Here is a 24492-nt window from a genome sequence, read left to right as displayed (position 1 = left end):
CTTCGAGGTCGCCGGTATGGTCAACCAGCATCTAGATACGCCCAAAAAATCAGCTTTAGGAGGCATATATTAGTTCTTAAGCGATAAAGGTACTTATACTAAGCCATATAAATTCTTTAAGGTCTCCTAGAGGAATAGGTAACAAATTCTAATAGTAGTCATAGCCTAAGTAAGTAAGAATAACCTAGTTAGGACCTAGAAGGAATCTCATAGCCTCTAGCGCTTCTTTAACTACCCCTAAAGCCTAGATCTCTCGCTAATATAGAATTACTAGATACCTCTTATAAAGGCTATTAATAAATAGCCTTATTAGGATATTAATACTCTATAAGAAGTAATAGAAGAAGGTTAGGAAAAGCTATCATAAGAGACTATTAACTAGTAAGTTAGTTCTATACCTATATAGCTATAATACTATATTAAACTAATAGTAAATAAACTACCTTCTAAGTTATTATAGAATATCTCTTTTTCCCTTTTATTTACTAATAAATTAAAGTTCTTAGAGGTAATTATATCGAGAAGGTGGTTTTGTTTAAAGTAGGCTAGTTATTCTGTCACCCCAGTGTACGCTAGGTAGGGGTATTCGGATATGCTAGAATAGGTAAAGTTACCCTTTTTCTACTAGCTTTTCGAGCTATCTAGCTGTGAGTGAGTCCCAGAAACTAATCGTGTGACTCGCTCACAGCCAGCCAGGCTGTTGGCAGCCAGCTAATAGGTAGAAAAAGAAGCTATCGAGAGATTTCCTCGATGAAAGTAGCAAAACTCAGACTATCAAGGGTTAGGCTTCAAGCGGATACAAAGTGGGTTAGTATATCGGTAATTTCTCCACCATGTGGGCTAATAAGATGTACCATGTGACTCGCTCACAGAGTAGAACTAAAAACTCAGCATCTGGGTATAAGGCCAAAGTAGGAGGTAACGAATATAAGAAGAGAAGCGGATGATATCTGCTAAGTCTAGTTGGGAAAGTCCATAATTAATTATGGTCCCTTGCATCTTCCTAATCCCTGCTAATGCATTGATTTTCAAGGTGACCTCTGTATCCGTATCCGTACTGAGTCCTAAGTAGCTTCTCATAACCTTGATAGATTTGCTCGTATTTGTTTAATAGCTCATAATATTATCAATCTATTTTAGAAATACGAGCTACCTATGATAATATAAGCTAATAAAGCGTGTGTGCTACTAGCTAGACGATATACACATAACTATCAAAAGCGGCCTAGTTCCAAGTCTATTCGTGACATTATAACTCATCATTCTCTAGTCTCTCTCTCTCTTTTTTTTCTTTTTTACCTCTGCTCTTAGCAAGATCAATAATTATGCAATCTCACTGCTGGAAGACTCTTGTTAAATGTCTTTCGATATGGCTACTTATTTGCTCCGTCATCGTTAGCGCGATAGACCTCCCCACTACCCCTGAATCCTCAGAGCAACCTCGAGAACTTTACTTGGTTTTGAGTAGGACCGCACATATACCACCAAGGTTGGCAAGACGACGTGGTGGAATCAGGCCTAACATTCCTTCAAACCAAAGCGTCACTCGAGGCTGGGGCACATCAGTCAGCTTTTTCTACGAGAGTCTTCATTCTCATTGGATACCACTCAGGGTTAGCGTTGAAGACATTTCAAGGGACTGCGATTTGAGTGAAGTTTTTATTTATCGCATCACGCCTTCACTCAATATGTTCCCCGTTCAGTTTCACGACTACGCAGACCTCGGTTTCCATCACAGAGCCGGCTCTACTACGGTCAGGTATATGGCACTGGGGGGCATCGCATGGAGTCAGATTCGTGCTGTAGGTTTGGTATCACATGCCTCGCGGCGGAGCCTTTCACTACCAAATGCCTCGCTGCTGAGTGGTTTCCAAGACCCAAGAATTGTCTCGCCGGCTGACTTCGACTGGGCGCCGAACGCAGAGTACAACCCAACTTGGGAAACAATCGGCGTTAGCGGTGCTCAGCCACTGTTGGGAGGTCGAGAAACTAATGGTTCTTTCACTAATGCTAACTTGATGCACGAGAGAGCCATGACTTTCATAGCACAGCCCATAAGTGAGCAGAGTGGCCTCAACCCGTCACAGCGGGCGCTTTACCAAGAGCTGGTCGATTTGGATACCCCCCGTCAGCCCCGAGGCCGACTTCCCCTGACTCGAAGATACTTGCGTGAGTAGTTGAAACCACATCAGATTAAGATGTGCACGACCCGACCGGCTTGCGTTGTTTGCCATCGAATCTCCCCCTAACATCATAATAGCGGCAACTCTGCAAGAGGCAGCGGTTTTGAATTTGGCCGGGATCCCGCCCCAAGGGACTTCCGACGCTCTAACCCTCATCAATGAGATCTGGAGTGGCTTCGTAACCACAGCACTATGTATGGCACTACTCAGGTCACTTCTCGGTGTCAGTGACCGCTCTGAAAAAAGGTCTCTAGAGGATTCCTGTGACACTCTTCAAAAAGACTTGGAGCATCCCAGCGTGAAGGTCTGTAGGGCCGGATCTGATGGTAGTTGTACGAGAATTGATACTCCTGCGGAAGAGTGTAGTAAGTCATATTCTATGGAAGTCTCTCGAAAGCTTTGATCAGTGGTCGGCATGCTGACTATATCTGGATCAAGTCGATCTCCCAGACACTTGGAACGACATTGGACCGTTAATTCCCAGCAGCAGCATGATATCTAGCACGTGCCGCCTTTTTAAGTACGTGATATATCCCCATATTCCAATTTCGATCTCCTGTTGGGCCTCGCTCCTATATAGAGAGGACTATAATACTAACCGGATCAGCGGCTCTAAATGCCATGGATATCTTGGAAAAGGATCGTGGTCATTCCCCGGACAGACTCCCCAGAATGGCATAGAGACTCATACTGGGGTTAGATCAATCCTCTGTGCACAGCCCCAATCTTGTAGTCATTTTGACAAGCTTGTCGTCAACTTGGAGATTGGCTACGGAATAGATGGTGGTACTGCAGAAGACCTTTACATCAAGTTTGGAACCCCGCAAGGAACTTCCAAGGCAGTATTGATCGGATCTTCTGTTTCGCGAGGTGACAAAAAATCATTGGATATTCACATTTCTGATGTGTTCGGATCCGCGACTTTTCCATTGGCGGATATAAGCTCCTTCACCTTATATTCATATTCCAAGCGTAATCCGGCTGAGCTTTGGGAAGTTGGAAGTACGCCTAATTTCCCACTAGCGCATCTAGGGTTGAGAACTGACGGAGCCCGTATTAGGTATATCATTCGAGTCAAGATGCACTGGCTCATCCAGGCGAATCATTTTGGACAAATTCCAGAGCATTTACAAATGGTTTCATCGTAATGATGCCGTGTATCCAAAAGAGATGGAAGAGCGTATTGGTGTCGGTGATTGGCATTATATTGATGAAGAGATTCAATTGGCAACCATGGAAGCACCTCTTCCTGGAGATGATTGCTCATATTTTGACGCGCTGAAGGTACGGTTCCAGGTATCCAGTGCGTGGGCCGACGGGACTTGGGACAATGTCGAAGTCTGCCTGGGTTTATTCCCATGCATAACCATTGCTAAGCAACCCTATGCTGGTCATGATGAGACTATAGCTATCGATCTCAATTCGACGTTTGGCGAGTCTCTTCTGTCAGCTCGAAGCTTCCTCACTGTCAGTCTATTGACTGTAACGGGAGACAATCGCGACAACAACGATGTAGACGGTTGGGGGCTTCGAGGTGAGCTATACTCATCAATCAAATTGCCGAAATCTCCAATCTAATGTATCACTAGCTGTAACTCTCATGGCACGGTGCTCTGGCTCCGGGAGACAGGCCAGAGTTAGGGTGTCAGCTGGTATTGGTGATGTTCGGCGTGTGAAAGGGGAACGACTAGCGGAAGTCTTTTCTCGCACGTTAATGCCTGCTGACTGGGAGTGGATAAAAGCCAACGGCAAACAGCTTACTTATCAAGACGAGTTCTAGATACTAGGCAGAAGGTGGCTATACACTTCTATCCAGTATCCCATATTATTCGTGCGCGGAGAGTTCTAGCTGAGTCGCTACGAAAGGACGCTATATAATAAGTTACTCTCTATCCTTCTCTCTTATTACACTAGCATAAGCTTATTGAAAACTCGGAAGGAGTGCCCTTGCGGTATATGAAGGATCATCTAATGCAGATGTTCTGCTCTGTGACGAGTCTGATACTTCTATGGATTGCCTGCCGAGTGACCCTTGCGACCTGACGAAGACATTCGCGGACCTTGATGAGCTGCAGTCAAGGGCGGGTACGGTTTCATCAACATACCTGCCTTACTTTACGCTTGATATCCTCTCCAAATCTCTGACCACCAATCTGGTCACATATGACGAAGTGAATAACGGTTATGATGGTATTTTTGGGGATTTTAAAAACCCTATCTTCATGACATGGCTGGGGGATCCATGTCTGATCATATGATCATGTCTGATCCCAAAAATGAAACGGGGGTCCCGGTAACAAATTATTCGATTGTCCCTCAACGATTATCCTAATCCCACCACCATTCAGTGCCCAATACCATGGCTGACTCTCATAAGTGAAGGCTATTATGAGATTACCTATACGCTTAAAGATGAAGACGGATTTTACAAGGACTTGCCCGAAAATTTTGGCATCAACAGCACTTGGATAGAATTTGGTGAGGACAAACAAAAGGATACCTGCTGTCCAAACACCGGAGGGGGTATCGGAGGCGGCCTGCACGAGAAATTTATTGTACCTACTGGGGGTAACAAAAGAGATTTGCAGAAACGCTGTGGGCCGACTGGTTTCATCCGACACAATCTCCCAATGAGTAAAAAGAAGTTCCACATTCCGAACCCGAAGGATGTTATTGCAGCAGCAATGCCCAGGCTGCAGGAACTGCAGTCTACGATTATTGGCGAGCAGATCGAGGCCGTCACAGGGACTGTGGTAAATAATTCGCTCTTGTAGATAACTGGGATCGTGAAACCATAATGAAGGCAGCTATACAAGACGTTGTCAATGGCAAAGTCTAAGGTCAGGCGCACTAGACAGATTACGAATGACCAGTGTGTTAGCGAGTGTAATTTGGTAATTGCTGAGCGATCAAATAGTGGCACCATACCACGTGATGAGCAATAGTTTTTAAATAAAGGTGAAAGCCATTACTTTCGTGGCTTGTGATCATCTATCCTGCTGTCATCTGTGACAGTGCAAGTGCCTGTATCCTGCTGGTTTTCTTAGCACTCAGCACCAGGCAGCGGCCTACCCCACTGAACAAATCACTTTAAAAAAATTGAGCTGTTGTGCTTCCCCAAGCAACAAATCGACTTTTCCAGCCAGGAAGAGGTTATGGAATCCGCTAATCTGATCGGGTTGCCTCTAGAGCTGCGTCGATACATCATTCTAGAGGTCCTGAAGCATGGTCATCGCAAAGCACCCATTCTGTCCAAGGATGTTGTCGATGACCGTGTGCGAGTACGGAATCGCTTCGACGACAATTATCCGACAGAGACCAATATTTACGTGCGCAAGCACAAAGATTACATCCACGGGAACGCTTTGATGCAGACAAGTCGACTACTAAGGCAGGATACGCTGAACTTGATCGAGGACACGCTCAAGGCGGGCAAGGTGGAAATTCCGCTCGTGTTGGACGTCATGGTGGTCAAAGACGTCGGCGTACTGCCAACATGGATTAGCTGCCCGAATGGACCGGCGCGTATCGGAAAGATCCAGATCAGCTTGCGCATCTTCAGGCCAGACAAGGACGTTGTCCCTGAGAACTGGATTCCAGCCGCGCAGTATGAAAACTGTCCGAGAAATCAAGGGATCAATATTGACGAGTGGACCATAATGGTGGTAATATTATTCTACAGCATGGGAAGACTCACAGCTTCACCGAAAGACACGATCAAGGCCGGGAAACCTTCGTTACCCGAAATTGGCTTGAATAAGCTGAACCTAGAGGACCAGCCTGAAGGGGTTGATGTGTACGTGTCTGCAAAGGCGCCCTATGTTGTTGACGAGATGCTGGTCGACATCAAACATTTTGAACGCTTCGCTGATGGAAAGATCATACGTGGCTTTGTGGAAGACAAACCAGAGTCGAGTTCCTACTATAGAGAGGGCTACTACACATTTGGGCGTAAAATCTTCAACGAGCAGCATGGACGGGGGCCAGACTTTAGACCGACTGATCAAGCGAAAACACTCCTTAAGACAGGAAGAATGTCTGATACACAGTTATACTGCGCCACCAGTAATTGGATCGAGTACCTTTGGGCTAGCTGCAGCGAGGACTCAGTCCGATTCAACCTGGCGCCGATTCGCATCTACCTCGATGCCATGGCTAGAAACATAGGCACCATTAAAACCAACGGAAAAGAGAACAGGTCTACACTCTTGGTCGGCGGGACAAATAACAGAAGTGGGGATTGGCTTCAAAACACTAGTTGGGAGCGGGTGTTTTCTATGCACTTCGAAGCGGATGACGTCGTCAAGGCGTTTAAAATCGAGAAGAAGAAGCGATTTCCAGATGAGAACCTGCTACACTTTTTCAGATTGACAAAAAGACGGATGGATATGGGTTGGTGGGATGATGCTGACTTTAAGTGGATATGGAATCTGAGAAATGCGTGATGGTTTCACGGCTGGCTCGAGTATTTATTAGCAGTTATTCTCTACTAACCAGTCGTCTTATCACACTGGCGATAAGTCTCTCACGAGGCTATACATGGTTTACTGGGTTGTAAGCTATATCCATAGTACTTTAAATAAATACTATCTATTATTCTAGCTAGACTATATTATATAGAGTAAGGAGACAAAAGTTTTACTTAGTATCCTATTACTTATTTTAATTATTAGTACTAGGTACTAATAGTTTCTATAGTAATAGAGATATGCTATTAAGAAATAACTAGTATATCTTAACGGTTATTTGGTAGGCTACTAGTAATAATTACTAGAATTATTTATAAAGATTAGCTTAGCTAAAAAAAAACTCTTTAAAAATAAAGTTTAAAGAAAGCTTGATACTTTATTCATATATTCTTATTATTAGAATTATATCTATAACTTATTATCCTAACTTAGGAGCTCATATATCTGCCTACATAATCTTAGGCGGTAAAAATGCTGTAATGAATTGAGCGAAAACATCTGCGATTGGCTGTGTATGCTTGCTCTTTATGAATATAGTTGCGTGTATTTCGAAAAGTGATCTTTGATGTGTAGAATCCATTTAATTGGCCAGAGGGCTCATGTCGCATATTAATTGGATTACTCCGAACTCGCTCCCAGGCCCGCCCAGTAATAACAGCAATTAAAGGAGCTTTTGTTGCAGCGGGCCGATTCAAAGCATAGTTCTTACATCGTTTAAGTATAAACTCAATATCTTGGCGCTTGATTCCATTCCATAACGTCAGCTACCTACTTGCGGGCTACCCTCCTATCTAGGCTACTCTTTTATACTAAAATACCTATTTTTTATAGTATATAATAGAGTATTAGTAAGAGTTAAGATATAATATAATATACTAAATTATTATAGTATAGTTAAGAAGTTATATTATAATTCTTCTTATTTCTATAAACTTCCCTAAACTCTTATTATATTTGTAAAAGACTTTAAAAATATTAAGGTTTACTAATAAAATGCTAGCAAACTTTAATATTTTCCTTATAATTATAAGGGTTTAAGTAGTTTTTTTTATAACTTTAAATTTTTATAGTAAATTATTAATATACTAAAATCTCTATAATTTAAGTTTAAAGTCTTTTCTTATATCCTTTATAACTTATATTAAAAAAATTTAAAATAAAGAACCTTTAATAAGTAAGAAATTCTATCTAATTAATAAATATTATTCTATATCCTCTAGAGTTTTATAATTAAGAATATAGATTTATAAAATTAGAAAAAAGTCTTTTTATATTTAGAATAGACTTTTCTTACTCATAAATAAAAAAATATTCTTAAAAAAAGAAAAAGTAAAATTTCTATAGAATTTATTAGGTAAATTATTTTTAGTTTTCTCTTAATTATTTATATTATTTAGACTTTAATAATAAGCTAATATTAAGTATATCCTAAGAAAACCCCCTTAAAATAATATATTTAGGATTATTATAATATGCTATGAATAGCAAGTGCTTTACTCTGCATTTAGACTTTTGACCAGATCCTCTTTATCCACACTATGGTTAACAAGCGAGAAAAACAAGCCCTTCTGTTGAAATAGATCAGCTGGCTTGCCAAATTCTACTACTAACCCATCATCCATAACTAGCACCTTGTCCAGGTTAATAACACTGGCCAGTTTATGAGCAATTACCACCACTGTGGTATCCTGCATCCCCTCGCGGATCGCAGTCTGAATCGAGGAGTCAGTCTCCAAGTCTACAGCGCTTGTCGCCTCGTCCATGACCACAATCTTTTTCTGAGAAAGTATCGCCTTTATGAGACACACAATTTGTCGTTGGCCTTGAGAAAGATTTGCGCCGCCGTCGCTGACCATGAATAATAAATCAGAGTCTCCCGCGACACTCTTCGTTTCCGCGCCTGCTGTCGCAGGCAAGAACCGGAATTGTGTTAGACAGGCTAGTAATTCCCTGTCAGAATGTGTGCCACTTGGGTCAAGAATCGATCGGAGAGTGCCCCCGAAGAGATACGGATCCTGCGGAAGGATCAGTATTCGTTTGCGAAGTACCTCGAGCTTGGTGCGCGAAATATCGAACGAGTCGATGTAGATGACCCCGGCTCGCCTCTCAACAAGCCGGGCCAGAGACAGCGCCAGAGTCGACTTTCCAGCCCCTGTTCTGCCAACGACTCCAACCCGCTCACCGGGCCTGATGATAAAGTTGAGGTTGCGCAGGGTATCGGGCAACCCAGGGCCATAGCCTGCCGTGTAGTTACAGAATTGGATCTGTCCCTTTTCAGGCCAAGAATGCCTTACGTCTATACCATCGCTTGGCTCCTGTTGAATTGAGCCATATTCGTTCACTTTTCCGGCCGCCATGAGCCCTGAATCCATTGCGCAGATGTGCTGGACGCACCTCGTCACCGTTTCACTAAGCTGTACTGCGAATGACAAAGCTGTGCCTGCAGCGCCAGCTCCCATACCAGATACACCAATAGTGTAGCAAGACAGCGAAACATAAATTGCTCCGAGAAACCCAAGCTGAAGCTTTGTTGCGACGCCGTGCAGAACGCTATGCCACGTGGCAGATGCGCTCTTATCAAACATGAGACTCGCGCGCTGGAAGAAGCGGTCTTTCATTCCATAAGCGCGTACGGTGGAGATGCCGTCCGGAGAATACAACGAACTGCGATGCTGCAAAATAACTGACCAAGTCGCGGAGTCAATATTGGTCAAGTGTTCTGCCGCGGGAATGAGGTCTCTTGCAACAATAAAAATAATATACAACAAGACGATCACGAGTGGTGTCTCGTATAGTGAAAACGAGGTACTGCAGTCATGTTAGCATATTCTGAAACATCGCGCGAGGCTCTTGGCAACAAGAGCGGCTTACCTTCTCCAAAGAAAGGTGATGAGTTGGCTGACCAGGACCAAAAAGCCACTGATCGCATATGTCACATCCTCGTCGACATTTCTCATGGACCGATCATAACGCTGGAAAATTTCGCCTCGTTTGGTCGATTCAAGCCACTGCAAGGGTGCTCCGAACATTCTTTCCGTCATTTGACAGAATAATTTCTGTGAAGCGATTCTATAGATCCGGAACATGACGACTCCCCTCATTGCTATGGTCAGCGTTGTCAAAGCACTCATGACCATGTACGCTTGAGCAGGGGACGGACTGGAAGAACTAGCAGCGCCAGCCTCTTTCCCAGAGACCCAATTTTCGAACCGCGAAGACGTCGATAGCCTGTTCCATTCGCACAGAATCAGAGAAACAAAAGCGAACAGCCAGCTTGTCGTCCCACCACTGGCCTTGAAGTACATGATGTAAGGGGCCATGCGAAGGCTTAGCTCCGTAGTACTCGGCTTGGCAGCTTGGGGTGTGTTTTTAACGGATGAGTTGTCGCTTTTTCGACAATAGGGTGCGTAATCGAAACCATCATCGGCAGAGGAAGACTTTCCGCTACCTTCTTTGGTTGAGGAGGGAGCGTTGCTGGACAATCGCTCACCAGTCGCCGTCTGATCGTGAATACGCAGGCGGTATGAGACCTTAGAAGCCAGTTCCTTCTCGTGGTGAGTCACAAGAATACGAGTCCTGCCACGCGCAAGATTCCCACACAGTGCCTTTTGCACAATCCATTCGCGGACCTCAGTATCCACAGCGCTCAGCACGTCATCCATGAGCAGGAAGCTGGCTCGGGAATAAAGGGCGCGCGCGAGAGCAATACGAGATCGCTGTCCGCCACTAAGAGAGGCTCCTTTAATAGATACAACAGTCATGTCCCCATTCTTGAACCTTAGCAGATCCGCATCCAATGCACAACAGTATAGGACGCGTGCATATCGCTCTTCGTCTAGGGGTAGGCCAAATAGAATATTGTCTTGTATTGTTGAATTGTCCATCCAAGGGTTCTGAGATACTATCGCGCAGGTATCAGGCCGAAGCCAGTTTTTGTCAAGCTCCTTTTCGCTGCATTTAGTGTTAGATGGAAAAGGTCGACCTATGTGCCCAGACGAGATCTTCGCTTCACCAGCTAGAGCAGACAAAAGTAGAGACTTGCCGCAACCCGTTTTACCAGATATGATGCTCAACTCGCCAATAGGAAACGCTGCGTTGACATTCTCCAGCTGGAATCTCTCGTTTTCGCTTGCTGTACCGTACCGAGTAATCGTTGCGTTATGTAGTGACAGTGTGTCAGAGGAGATAAATTGTGGTTCGTAAATCTCACCCTTCTTAAGAAACATATCCAATTCTCTCGCACTGGCCCAACCAGCTTTTAGAGGTGGGAATTTCTGAGGAATGTCCCATAATTTGGACTGGAGTTCCTTGAACAGGTTGACGAACGTAAATGCCACGGATGGAGTCAAACTATGGCCCTGCCAAGCGTAGATGTAGATCGGGATACCGCTGAGAATAGCCGGGCTGATATTTTCAACAATGCCCTTCCAGAACAGCAGCCAAGCAATTTTAGTATATCCCTGAAGCTCTTTTTGTCTAATTTGGTAAAGTTTCTGCTTCCAGAGGTCCTCAGTGGCGGAAAGCTTAATATGGCGAACAGCGAGAAAGGCGCGCTGCAAAATCGCATTTCGGTCGCGACCGAGCCCCCAATTCCGTATAAGTAAGGTAGTCCAACGGCTCATTATTGCTGTGGTAAGAGGAGCTGTGAGAAGTGCAGCTGCGATGGCAATCGCAACCGACTTCCACCCAACAAGGGTGATGAGAACAGCAGCAGTGCAGCCGGACTGCGCCAATAGGCCGACGACCACCCCACAAGTGGAAATCCAATGGCAGGCGCGAATGCTTTGCAGCAACGTTAGCAGCTACTCATAAGATTTCATGGATAAAGTTTTCCTACCTGAGAGCGCTTGCTTGCAGCCATGTCTCGTTGCTTTGCGGGCCCCTGCCATCCACGCTGACAGCAACAATCGGCAGCGACAGAATCTTTTGGTATATCAACGCTGATAGAGTGCTTCGCATCGGTAAATAGATCATACTGGAGCCTACCCAATCCATCCAAGCGCCAAGGAGTGCTGGTAAGGCTTTAGAGAAACCGAGAAGAAATGCAAAGGACAAACTATCGCGGCTGCCACCCACCGATCCACCGCTGAGATGCTGAAGCAACTGATACGTGACCAGGTTTGGACCAAGAAGAGATAATGCGTGAATAATTGCCAGACAGCACTGAAACATTAGCGGTCTGAGGTATTCCCTTGCCAGAACGAAGACGAGCTTATGCGACGCCAACTTGCGAGCGATCCGACGATGACGGTCCACCAATATTGTTGTTCGGCAGTTGGCGGAGAGGGTTGGTAGGGTATTAATATCTTCCTGACTCAAAATATTGAGCCGGAATACTTTTCTTGGCCATAGAAACGTGAGAACTTCGAGGTAAGATGCAGTATGCTGGCGGTCGACGAGTAAACCATCATGGAACTCGCTGTTTCCTCTCGGGATCGAAAGGAATATGACTAGTAGCAGGGCGGATAGCCAGACGGAGAAAACAGAGAAGAGCGTATTGTTGGAAAGTTCCTTTTCTTGGCCGTGATGTATACATTCCAGGACGAGGAGGATTGCAGTCGAAGCAGCTGCGTCAAGCACCGATCGAGAGGGTTTCGCAGCCTGAGCCTCACGGTATACATGTAAGGCATGCGCCAGCGCAATAGCCTAATTCATATCAGCTACCGGGTTTTATGATGTTTGGAAATTAGTTCTCTCACCCAAGGCGCACCCCGACCGAGTGAAAGCGCAGAGCTCCTGGTAGCATGAACAGCAGCCCACAGCGCAACGGTAGCGCTGGCCGTGAGTGCCAGCCTATCTCGAAAATCCTTTGGCCGTTGGTGACGCAAGAGCGGTCGGATCAACATGGCGAAGACGCAATGAATCGCCATTGTTGCAAGAAGAACTGATTCTGCGTGGTTGGGCCAGGGTGGAAATGCACCCGGCGCCTGCCACGAGCGCCAGCGCCATTGTCGCCAGTCTAAGCCAGCACTCAATTCATTGGCTTTAACCATGGCAGTTCAAAACTGACTGAATTTTTGGAAGTAGTAGAAGGGCTTGACATGCGAAAATATTCAGCTTGGGCGTTGAAAGGTCTGCGTACCTTCCTGACTAGTTAGAGTGTGTCGAGTAGAGGTGACCCCGTGTTTTCAGCTCACCTCTGACATGCCAGTTTAAAATAAATCAGGCTGCCTGAATTGTTTGACAAACATTTCCATTGGGTAGCTACGTGCATATTGGGTGGCCTTGCATGTGGATATTGGCCGGGATTGACACAGCCATCATTACTAATACCATCCTTCTAACCCTGCGTCACATTGCAAAATTTCAGAAAAAGTAGAATACTTATTATTATAGTTATATTAAAAAGTTCTTGTATCATTTTTGGCAAGTAGTTTATAATAATTTTCTAGATAAAATTATAATGTTTTTATGCATGTATGTATAATTCCTCTAGCGCTATTAAGCGCCTACCAAAGAAGGTTGGGGCATGGCACCTGCATTTATTGCCCCGTTACCCCATGCCCCTCATTAACCCGAGGACGCGCCGCCTACAAACGGCAAATCGAAGAGATATGAGCTCCAGATATTCAGACCAACCTTCTTCCCAGAGAGAACCGGCAGCCCAGCATGAGTCACTCGAATATCCCCAGAGCCATTAGCATGTAAATTATTCCAGAAGATACCACTTCCTGTCTTCGGCTTCACCAAAAGTCCTTTGCCGTTTTCCGCTACGTCATATTTTCCATCATCAACAGTGGTAGATACGCCGGTCACGTACGGAAAGTATGTCTCGCCGCCTTGGCAGTTGTCTTCCAAGTATACGAAAACACTCCCCAAACGGCGACTTAGTCTCACACTACCAGTATCCTTGCTGGTGGTGCTCCTCGGCGTTTCACTCCAGTCGGTGTGCAGCTGATACTGGTCGCCGCGATTCGAATACTTGACTAACTGAAGCGGCTCAACGTGCTCGTGCTGAATATTTCCCAGCAAAGATCTCATGCGTGAGGCAAGGCAGTTGCACACAGGATCTCCAACGGGGAGAAACGAGGTTTCAGAGCGCCGAGTCGCAGTATCAACGACGTCACTGCCTTCCCTAGCGACTTTGGATGAGAGGAAGAGGGGTTCTCTGCTCCCACATTTATGAGTACACACATATAGGTTCCAGTGTCTATATCAAGGGTTTGGCAACATACCCTAGCTCTAACAAGTATCGTACCTCCATGTCGTTAACAAAATTATCGAGATAAATGATGAGCGGGTCAATGGACAATATCTCGATAGTATAATCTTGTCGACAATTGTACGTAGATAAATCGAGAACCGCCGTTACGGCGTTGGTCGATCGCCATTGAGGAAAGCGACCAACTATGGCGTGAATATTGGGGAAGATCCAAACGCCAAAAATAATCACTCCAAGGGAGAAAGAGAGTAGTTTTCGGTGCAGTATTTCCATCTTAAACGCTAAGAGCAATTAGTAGTCATTATAACATCCTGATTTATAGACGAGTCGACTCTTCCTACCGTCATTTTATAACTTCAAGACAAAGAATGAGGCAGTCCGATTGAAAGTAGATCAGAAGAGAGAATTTTCTTGCATAAGCTGCATTTCATAAATTTGGGCATAGTATGCTATCAGAAAATAGTAGAAGGAGTCGAATCCTTTAGCATGGGCCTTCCCGACACCTGCATTAATACATGCACTGACGTAATGCCGCCCATATGCGGTATTCTTCGCGGAGATGGCGCCATTAGTTAATGCAGTGCTACCAACACGAGATAATTGATGTATGGCCACCAGCGGTAATCAATGCACGTCCGCCAGCGTTACCTAATGCAAGGCCGCCTGCGCTAGTAGTGAGTGGGTGACACCAAGGATTTAGCAACTAGCTGCCGTTGATCAGCTGCTCCAGTCACAGCATGACGAGCTCGACAGAGGTTGTACTTGCTCAAGAATGTTTTAAGCTATAATTTAGTAATCTACGACAGACAGGAGACCCGAGCCCAGAGAGCGAGCGGAAGGGCTTGAGCCAGTTTGGGCTTCGCACAGTAGTGTCTTCCAATGTAGCCATAAGTAGTCGCAGCTGACAGTATTAACTCGTCAGCGCTCATACGTACGAATGACTCACTGGCATGGGAAAACTGTGCTCTCTGCAAACGTGCCCTCAGCAATCCCGCATCACGATTTAAGAAATGGCCGCCAGCAACTATATTCTGCCCAACTTAATACTGTTTAATGGTGCTATTATCAAGTTGCCTCTGTGCTTGTCTTGGCGCCTTTCGGCCTTTTCATCGTCTTAATGTAATGGTCCATGTCAAGTCCTGCGTCTTTGTGCCACTTAACTAACTTCTCATAATTAATGCAGTACTTATTAATTGAACTGTTTCGTCACGACCACCTTTAGCTTTGAGCGCAATATAGGGCAATCACAATCACTGAGTAGAGTCGATTACTCACAAGTCAGGAAACGGATAATCCTGCTCTGGCCTCCAATGGCGCGTCACAAGATTCAAATTATTACTTAAAACTGGTTAGCAGAGGTTTGGTGCCGTAGGAGGGCTGTAATCAACGTACCCGCAGGATATATGCTGAAAGAGGATGTCAACACAGTGGTTAAGATGACCTTCCTCTCTGCCCGACCGGTTGTTAGCATCAACTAGTATACATAGGTTAATAGCAGAAAAAGATAAGAAATCGTAAGAAGGGCCATACCTGAGATATTGTAGTAGTTTCCGTATGCAGCTCGTCGTAGCCTAAATTACAGAATAAGCTACTGCTTTTAACGTGGCAAGCGAAAGATAGGTACGCACGTATTCAAGCAGTGCAGGTTGTGGAACAAATCTAGAGCAGCAACATAGGCGTTGTCGCCTAGTCCCCAGTCTTTATCTTCGAGCTTTGCGACAGTATCTGGACTTTTGCCCATCCTGATTATTTGCTCACGGGTGACGGCAATTGGTCGTATCAAGTCGATGTCGTCTTCCCATTGCGCATCGGCTTCATCGTTCGGAAATTGACGAGCTATGCTCGGATATTCTGGGGCAACCACTGTACCATTTATGCGCCGAATAGATGGTTCAAGATCAAGATAATCGAAAATTGGAGCTTGGTTTTGCCAATATCATCAATAACTGAATAAGATGCCATGTTATGCGCATGCAATACCGCTAAAATTTACTTACTATAACTTGATGTGGCTCGAAGTTCGCGGTTTAGAACTCCATCATGGGGAGTCTCTTTTGCACCGTAGATGTAGACGCATAATGTCAAGGTCATGAGAAACACGACGAGATTCCCAACCGTAAGCAAGGTTAAGTAGCCGCACCAGTGCTTGCATTTCGATATTTCCCTCCGTACCACATGTTCCCCGCAACCCTCTGAGCATTCAGGACCCAAGGGGAGCGAAGAATAGTGGTGGCTATCCGCATTCTTGTGAGAAGCCATACGCAATGAGAAAGTCGTTGGAAAAGGGTATTTCAGCCCTTGTCAATGTTATGATCTGTGACAGAGAGAAGCGGCTAATACAGCTTTGCAGCAACGTGGTAGGAACTTAAGAATCAATGCAGTTTGCCCAAACGGGAATGGCGAAGAGAAGTGAACGCATGGAGACCTTGGGGGGCGAGCATGCACTAAGGCTGACTGATAAAAAATACACAGGAACGGCCATACTATTAAAGCAGTAACAGATCAAATTTAAGGCTTGGCTTCCGCCGCCTTCTCTCGCAGGATTGATCTTCTCTATGCTGTTAGTAGGGCATATAGACAGCAATTGTAGTTAGTTCGCAGATATATGGTACCGACCTTGAAGGTGGAGGCCTTGCAGGAGGTGGTCTTGCAGGAGGAGGCCTTGCAGGTGGGGTCGTGAAGGTAGAGGTCGTGGAGGTGGAGTCACACTATCAAAGAGACTTTACTCGAGACCCCAGAGTGCGTTGCCGATTGTAGCAACATGTTCGCCCGGCCAACTAGCACTTCTCAATACGTCTGGTTGTTGTGACTCCACGGTTGATCGTTTATGGTGCAATGACGGCCGACTTGAACGCGAATCAATCAGCAGCCCGACCAAATATTGACTGGGCGCTGCCCTGCGACTGACTTGCCGCTTCACGGTAGCAAAAGTCCCTTCAGACAATATGATGCAATTGGACGGATGAAAGTTCCGGCAAGCCTTTCGAAGTATAAATGTGATTGTTCCCCGATCAAATTGCAAAAGAATCCGGAAGCTCACCATCAGAATTAGCACCATCACACGATGAAAGCTTCTACTACCATTCTTCTCGTCGCGCAGACGCTTCTCACTGTAGCATCAGCTGCAAATGTTGCGCGCGTGCCTGGCGAGATGCACGCACCCCTGATCCGAGGTGACCCTCCGCCGTACCATCCGGCCCATGACAAGAGAGGTGACCCTCCGCCATACCACCCGGCCCATGACAAGAGAGGTGACAAATGACGAAATTCTCCGGCGAAGGATGCAGCTCGGGATGAGTAGGAGTAAGTACAATAGACAAATCAAACGTCTTGATGTTTTCTAACCTCAGAAGTTACAGACTGTCTTAATAGTTGTCAAACAATGCTTGAGGATCATGTTCTAGGGGTTTGCCACAACCACTGTCACGTGCCCCAAGCGGCAGTAGACACAAGGGCAGGAGACCCATAGCACTAGATAGGGAATATAACTTTAGCAGCTCAACGGCATCAGGCCACTCGACGTGATCGCCCCGCTCACAATCCAATATGACATTACTGAAAGAGCGCGGGTGGCGCAGTTATTCTCCTACGCTGCAGAAATTAATAACAGAGAAGAACTTCATCCATTGCGTATGGAGTTTGTCAAAGCAATATCGCTGCTCTGCAAATGTAGAGAGAGTCCCTGCCGCCGCCGAACAAGCAGCCGTTAAGCAGTGGCTTCAGCATCTCAGACGGTTCCCGCCGCGGGGGAGGAGCAAGCAAATTCGAGGGTGAAAGCAGGACCGCAATCCAGACGATTACAACTATTCTGTCCTTTCTGCAGGTGGGCGGTTGAGAACCTAGGACAGAGTCAGCGGCAGAAGTCATGGCGTATTGATAGCCTAGCGAGACATCTTCGCTCGCAGTATCTTCGAATCAGGTGTTGTCCGTTTTGCTGACCCTACAAGGACTGCTTAACTATGCTCGATTACATCAAACATTTTGCAAATTATGTGGCACGTTCGCATAATTTGAAGTTACCAGTGTCTGTTATCGCTGATATTCTGTAGTTAGTGGGATCCAAAACTATAAGTATTTAGAAATCTACTAATTATTATCACACCAGCTTTTGATTCGATATATATTGACTCCACCTACTCTGAGGACATATAAGCACTTGCATGGTGAAAAGCTGAAGATGACAGAAATGACGTAAATTTAAGCGGAAAGCCCATAGCTTCTAACCCGACGTCTTGAAAGACACTGAGCAACTCAAAGTGAAGCCAAGGATTTACGTAGCTAGCTGCTACGCTGGCTACGCACACACACACGTCTTAGTCCATTGTAATATGGAGTTGATAAGCTCCAGGCAATAGCAAGTCGCCCTGTCTCCTATTGGCGAGAAGGAATCTTCACCAGAATGGCACAATTTGAGTACATAGCTTCTGTGGTTGCTTCGTTGCCGTACTGTTACATGTCTCAGCTAAATATTCTCTCGGAGTTCCTTGGGAAAATAGCTTACCGCGGTGAATACCAATTGTGGTTCGGACTCCTTCGGGGTTGTAAGCCAGTGAACTGACTCGCGATTATAAGAGCCCCATCGTTGATAGGTTTCGTGATACTCTTCTAGCGACTCTACTTGGAGGTGACTATCGACATGGACGCCAAACTTGTGTCCGATAATCCATTCACATGGCATCGTAGACGGGAACATCTCTCGGATGTCCTCGCTCATCGTAATGACAGGTGCGATTTTAGGGTCGAGGTTTAGAGCTTGAAAGCTTTCCCAAAGAACCGCATCAACCCCTTTCAGCGTGGCTGGTAGAGGTGTTTCCTCGGTGTGGTTGTAGGCGTAACTATGCGAACACCAGAAGCCAAGGGTACCACCTGTAGATGCTTAAGCAAAACGTCTTTGGTAAGTAAGTAATTGCATCTCACCTTGGCAACCGAAAGGATCTTGAGATAGCACCTCCTTCAGCGCCTGGAATAGGGGTAGGTGGACTGGGTTCAACGTTGGCGACACACCAGTGAGGCGCCCAGCCCCGCGGACGGCATATAGGTTATATGTCAAGGTAAGCCGATGGCCGCTGGTAACCTCGAGGACCTCGTGCTCGCAATCACTATAGAAAGCCGCCCAGCGGATTCTATCGTGGTCAGGCTTGTCTTGGTCGGCACTCCAGTCGAATACCACCTCTTGCTCCTTGTGGCGGACTTTAAGGTGACCGCCCGTATGCTTTACGGGGAGGCAAATAACGAGAGACCCAAATTGCGACGAGGAACGCGGAGTATCGACGTGTGGCTTAAACTTTCCAGAAGGCCCGGAATATATCTTTATGTAATTTGTTAAACGCTGAAGTATTGGATGTAGGCTCTTACTTACATTGAGCTTGTATAGCTCCGCCCGCACAGCCCGATGGGTGGTGGAATCGGACACGCTCGGCAGCAGCACCTGAGCAACGGCATCAATAATCCCTACTGAGTAGGGTTCGAATGTAGTGCAAAATGTAGCAGGGTCCATCTGGAGGGCCTTTCGATAGCTCTCGTCGTAGACGTCTTGGCCACCACGGCCGAAGGTAGCTGGCCGAGCATGCTGGAGGAGTCGATCCAGCCCGGCCTCTCCTTGGACCGTGGGGAGACTGAGTTTAGCACAAGCTTCGTCGCCCGAAGTCTTATCCAAATCCCAACGGATCGTAATAGGATCAGACTCTCTTAGCTCGCTGGGTAGAGACTGGAGCTCAGTTTGATCACTAGCTTTGACCGGTCCCTTGGGCTCACGGATGGGGATATCGCCCCCGCATGCGAAGAGATGACTCTGTTCTGCTAAAATGTGCCTGAGGCCGTCGAGGAGATCGTTATTTTCCGAGCCTCCTACGTCGCTTTTTGGACTGGAGGTAGCTGTGATTGCTAGCCCTGTATCGGATGACATGATGGATAATAGACGTTGGCTGGGAAATCGCAGGTAACCCGATGAGAGGACGCACTATCGTTGCTATTATATACTTGGCTTTTACAAGCATGGGCAAGAAAGTCTATACTAGTAGTCTCTGCTTTACCAGTGGATGAATGCTATTATATACTTGGCTTTTACAAGCATGGGCAAGAAAGTCTATACTGGTAGTCTCTGCTTTACCAGTGGATCAATTTCAGGCAGTCGTAGGAGGCGCTAGGCAGTGGCGGGGCTCCTTGCACCATGAGCCCTTGTGGGCGTCAGGCGGGTACGACAACGGATCGCCGCTTTTCCAATATTGGAAAAGGCGGCGATCCGTTGTCGTACCCGCCTGGTCAGGGCGTTAACATTATAGGGCCCCCGCAGGTGGAAAAAAAACATCGCCGCCCGGTAGTTGCTAGCGTTTATACTAAAATTAGGTAAGAACTTAGCACTTAAGATTATTATTAATTTTAATTCCTCTAATAATCTATATTTTAACTATCTAAATACTATAAAAGTTAAGCTATTATTTTATATATACTATTTCTTTTATTTTATCGTTTTTTTAAGTTTATAGCTATTTTTAAGGATTTTAAAAAATATATATATAAAAGTATAATCTTTTTAATATATAATTTCTAGTTAATTATATAAAAGTAATAAAAATAAAATAAAATCTTTATTAAATTAAGAAGAGTTTAAACTATCTAGAAAACTTTATTTTATATTTTATATTATTTTATAGGATTATATATATCCTAAGAAGAGTTTAGGCAAGTTTTTAGCGGCGATGTTTTTTTTCTACTGCTTGGGCCCCTGCTCTTGGATGGCTTATTGGATCCTCGTTGGCAATTTTACTTTGTCGGCGTACGGATGCCTGAAACATGCGACATGCCTTAAAGTATGGAGCGGTAAAGCTCCGCGCTGGCATTCACGCGACTTCGGCGAATGGAAGTATACTAGATGGCTGTAAATTAACGGACCCAATTAGACTAGTCTGTTCGCCCTGACCTAGTAGATGCCTTACCTTGCCGAGAAGAGACGATCTACAATCTAATATTGCGCTGCGTCTAATTGCACAAGGGCTAACAAGAGTATGACTCATATGTGGAGAACAGATAGGGGCCGTCCGGGAATATGTTACTAGGCACACAGAGGGGGGGGGGGGGGGGGGGAATAGGTAAAACTTCCCTTACATACTGTAGGTCATAAGTTAGTTACTGCAAATATAGATATATGATCTCACGTTTAAACCTTAGTTTTCACTCTATAACTTGCAGAAATTTTGCTTCTATTTTTTATTAGTAAGTACAGAAGTTAAAATTCTATAAAAACATTTGTAACCTCTATTATATATAGTCTCAAGGTAAGCTAACCTAAGCGTCTTTTATAGTAAATTCTGGACCTAGGATTAACATAACCTATAGCTAACGTATATAGTGCCTAGTACTAAAAAAGGCTATTACTATAGGTATATACTTTTATTATACTATACTTTTCACTAAGCATAGGTTACTAGAAGGTTTAGATATAGTTTATTATTATAGGATTTGCTAGACTAACTCTTATTCTCTATTAAAGAGTAGAATACAATGAATCAGTAAGCACGATATGATACGGCGGGGATCTCGTACCAGAGCATGCACCAGAACATATACTAATGCGATCTTCCAAGACTAAAACGCATGATTGAGAGCATCCGAGAGAGAGGCCTGGGGGAAGGCCCGCCACTCTCCTATCTGCCTTCCATGAGTCAAGACGGTGCCTCCGCATCTGCCGGGTATGAAAATCATGGCCAGGAGATAGAATATCTTCGAAAAGAGGCGGAGACGCGTAAGAAAGAATTGAAATCCATGCAGCAGGGACTGGAGAGCGTCAAGAACGTCACAAAGCAACTCGAAGAGGCCTACAACAGCTCGAAGAAGATTTATGTGATCATGAAAAAGCGCAGACAATTACTGATTGTACATGCAGGGTCATTCCGTTTACTCGCATGCGAGGCAGTGTGTCCGGTCAACTTGCGACCAACATTGCGACCAACATTGCGACCAACATTGCGACCAGCTTCTGAGCCTCTCTGGCCACATTGTACCGCAAAAGCTCTGGGGACTTGGGTACAGCAGGCTGGCATGCCACTACCTGTACTAACGAAATGCGTCAATAAGCCGACAGTTGCTCGCGTGGTAGGTGTCAACAGCTTGGAGGATCAGCCGCCTACAAAGCACCTGGGGACTCTATTAACAATGTAGATTTTCACCACCGCTTGATTCTATATTAAAAATTGGTATGCTTGAAGCTATTTTATGAAGTATAGGCTTTTTAACCCAGGCTTAGACTTTGTGGTTTTCGATTAACTTGGGGAGCTTCTTAGGTGATTTCTTGGCCCCTACTCGTAAAACAGACTTGGAAGGATTGATTGAGCGCTTATAATAATCTGAAGAAATCATTTCCACGCCCGTTTAGACTGTCTATAACCATGTTAATCTCTTCTTCTCGCACAACTCGGAGACTACATAATACTGTGAGCATGCTTGGGAGGGGATAGGGAGACGCCAAGCCATAGTCTACTCACTCTTCATCTGCTAATGACATGGGGATTAACAGCAAAATACCGCACCTAAAAGAGGTAATTAGTTTTGCCCAGGGCTTTCCACATTTTCTCTACGTTTGAATCTTGTTAAGTCGGGATTTCTGACTGTCTATGGCCGCAGCGTTGGCAGGACGTAGCATTAAATTCGCAAAACACTAGGCTATTATAGACTATACGCTTCCCTTAGGAGGTAGCATGTTGCTTTGGTGATTTCTGTACTAGCCAAAAAAGCTATACGAGTTTTTCTGGGCATACTTGTACGAGTGGAAGTAGTGCGCTATGGCGATTCGCTTCTAGATGCGATAGTGCTACTCGCCGAGAGAAGTGTATTCTATCGCCTGACATAGTCTTGGGATAGACTGCAGAAACGATGTACCGCTGTCGGCACCTAGAAGAGACGAAAACAGTTTAGAGTCGGGAATTATTGCCGAGAGAGTAGAGTCGTGCATGTTGTAGATTGCGTTGGCATAGTGTATCGCGAACACGATACATGCTTCGTCTATAATTTGGCTTATTTTCTGTGCAAGCATGGAGGACTTTTGTCTTTTTAGTGCGGTCGTCATCTTGCATAGAGCCTCTTGCGTTTTGGAACTACTCGTAGCTGTCTTGTCGTCTGAAAACATTGGCATGGAAGAGCCGCTATGGGATGGCTTCGAAGTACTATCGGAATCTGTGGGGCAGGGCCATGATCTAGGGCCAGGGCCGGCTACGAGTATCGACTTTCTACCAGCAGTGCTAACGAAACTGTTGTTTTCTGTCGCGGTTTCACATTCGATTGGCGAGCTCTATTCTTAAATTAGCATATGAGCGCATGGGTGTGTAGGTCAAAATAGCGGAAAAGAACAGTTAGCCAACTACCACATGTTTATGAGATAGAGTCGTACTACCGCAGTCTACGGATCCTGGCGACCAACGCTTTCTACTTAGGCTTAGTCAACGATAGCGCACGCGCAAAAACAAATCGTCGCTGTCCAACTTACGTGTACTTAGTATTTGGAAGCCGACTGGCGAAGGTGCGGTTGATGTATCTTGCTCCAGATACCTTAATCTTATTGAAACCCTTTCATTCTCCGTCTTGATTTGGTGCGGAAACGAGCCCGACCGCGAAACAAGCATCGACTAGAGGTGGTCGATGTACCCGTGTATTTAGGCATATATATCTTCCACGTTAGGGAATAAAATAGCCCAATGGTTTTGAGCACAGTTGTATTCATTTGCCATTTCTATGTTGCAATGAACGAATACGCTGCTCTGCATAAGGGGGCGGAATCTAGTTGGCACGTGGTTATACCCGTTGGTTAAAAGAGAGCGATGACTCTATCTCCCCGCTTCCTTTTCACTAGCCAGGTTACAGCGACGTAGTTCGTGAGGGACTCGTATAAGCCGCCCGAAACCGCGTGCTTCGAAAGGACCTTGTGCTCCAGACATCAGCCGGCGCTTCTATCAATGTAGGGTAAGCCGCCGTCGCCACGCATGCTGGGCTCATGACTGGAGGTCGCGTTTCACGCCCAGTCGGGTGCGAGGCAACGCTCCGGAGCCTGACATGTAGCTAGCGCCGATGCCAAATATCGATAGTGGCTGAACATAGGCACCATGCGCAGCCACCACAGCGGGGCAAGCCGTTGTAGATGCAGGCAGCCCAGTCTTTTTAAAATTAAACTACTAAACCTAGGTAGTAGGTGCTACTGGTAAAGGACGACAAGCGGTGCCCTTGTTGCCCTTGTTGGCCTGATGGATTCCGCCGCCTTGATCCCCCGCTCTAATTTACCTGTTGGTGCTACTATGAGGGGTTTACTTTTCCAGCATACATGATGTGAGCCGCCCCTGCAGCTTGGTGCCCGGGGACAGCTGCAAGAATCGCTCCGTCTCAAACCTTGTCAAATCCCCTGCTGCATGTGCGTGTGCCACGCCTCCCTCGACACGCATGTAGAGACTGTCTTTGGACACGCCTAACTGCAATCAACGCCGCAGCCACTAATAAAGGCCCTTTCGTGGCACGCCAGCCTTACTCATCCAGCCACCAATAAGAATATATGTAGTGGGTATGAGTGGCAACAGACCAATCTTGATCAGAGATATCACAGTTACCCAAAGCCACACCTAATTAATATAACACATTACAGAGCTGGTGACTTATCCGGCGCTACATGCAACTAAAGTAGGAAGGAGCAAAGTTGGCA

General features: G+C 45.6%; 3 protein-coding genes across 3 annotated transcripts; 1 reads left to right on the top strand and 2 right to left on the bottom strand.

Annotated features, from left to right (window-relative positions):
• Positions 1-3416: 3416 nt before the first annotated feature.
• Positions 3417-6628, top strand: V2A60_004246 (uncharacterized protein; the record flags this gene model as incomplete). Its single annotated transcript, XM_083255567.1, has 2 exons — positions 3417-3717; positions 5373-6628. 2 exons carry the CDS (start codon positions 3417-3419, stop codon positions 6626-6628), a joined length of 1557 nt encoding a protein of 518 aa, XP_083111693.1.
• A 1517-nt stretch (positions 6629-8145) lies between these two features.
• V2A60_004245 (uncharacterized protein) lies at positions 8146-11626 on the bottom strand (the record flags this gene model as incomplete). Its single annotated transcript, XM_083255566.1, has 5 exons — positions 8146-8220; positions 8284-9460; positions 9524-10603; positions 10679-11434; positions 11490-11626. The coding sequence occupies 5 exons, from the start codon at positions 11624-11626 to the stop codon at positions 8146-8148; spliced, it is 3225 nt and encodes a 1074-aa protein (XP_083111692.1).
• A 6559-nt stretch (positions 11627-18185) lies between these two features.
• Positions 18186-19719, bottom strand: V2A60_004244 (2OG-Fe(II) oxygenase; the record flags this gene model as incomplete). The annotated part of the gene is made up of 4 exons (XM_083255565.1): positions 18186-18260; positions 18316-18680; positions 18732-19122; positions 19174-19719. 4 exons carry the CDS (start codon positions 19717-19719, stop codon positions 18186-18188), a joined length of 1377 nt encoding a protein of 458 aa, XP_083111691.1.
• Between the last annotated feature and the right edge of the window lie 4773 nt (positions 19720-24492).

The sequence above is a fragment of the Cordyceps javanica genome, chromosome 3 (genome assembly GCF_051103115.1).
Source record: "Cordyceps javanica chromosome 3, complete sequence".
NCBI classification, from domain to species: domain Eukaryota; kingdom Fungi; phylum Ascomycota; class Sordariomycetes; order Hypocreales; family Cordycipitaceae; genus Cordyceps; species Cordyceps javanica.
Note: the sequence above shows the minus strand (reverse complement) of the source record. Positions and strands in the feature narration are given on the sequence as shown.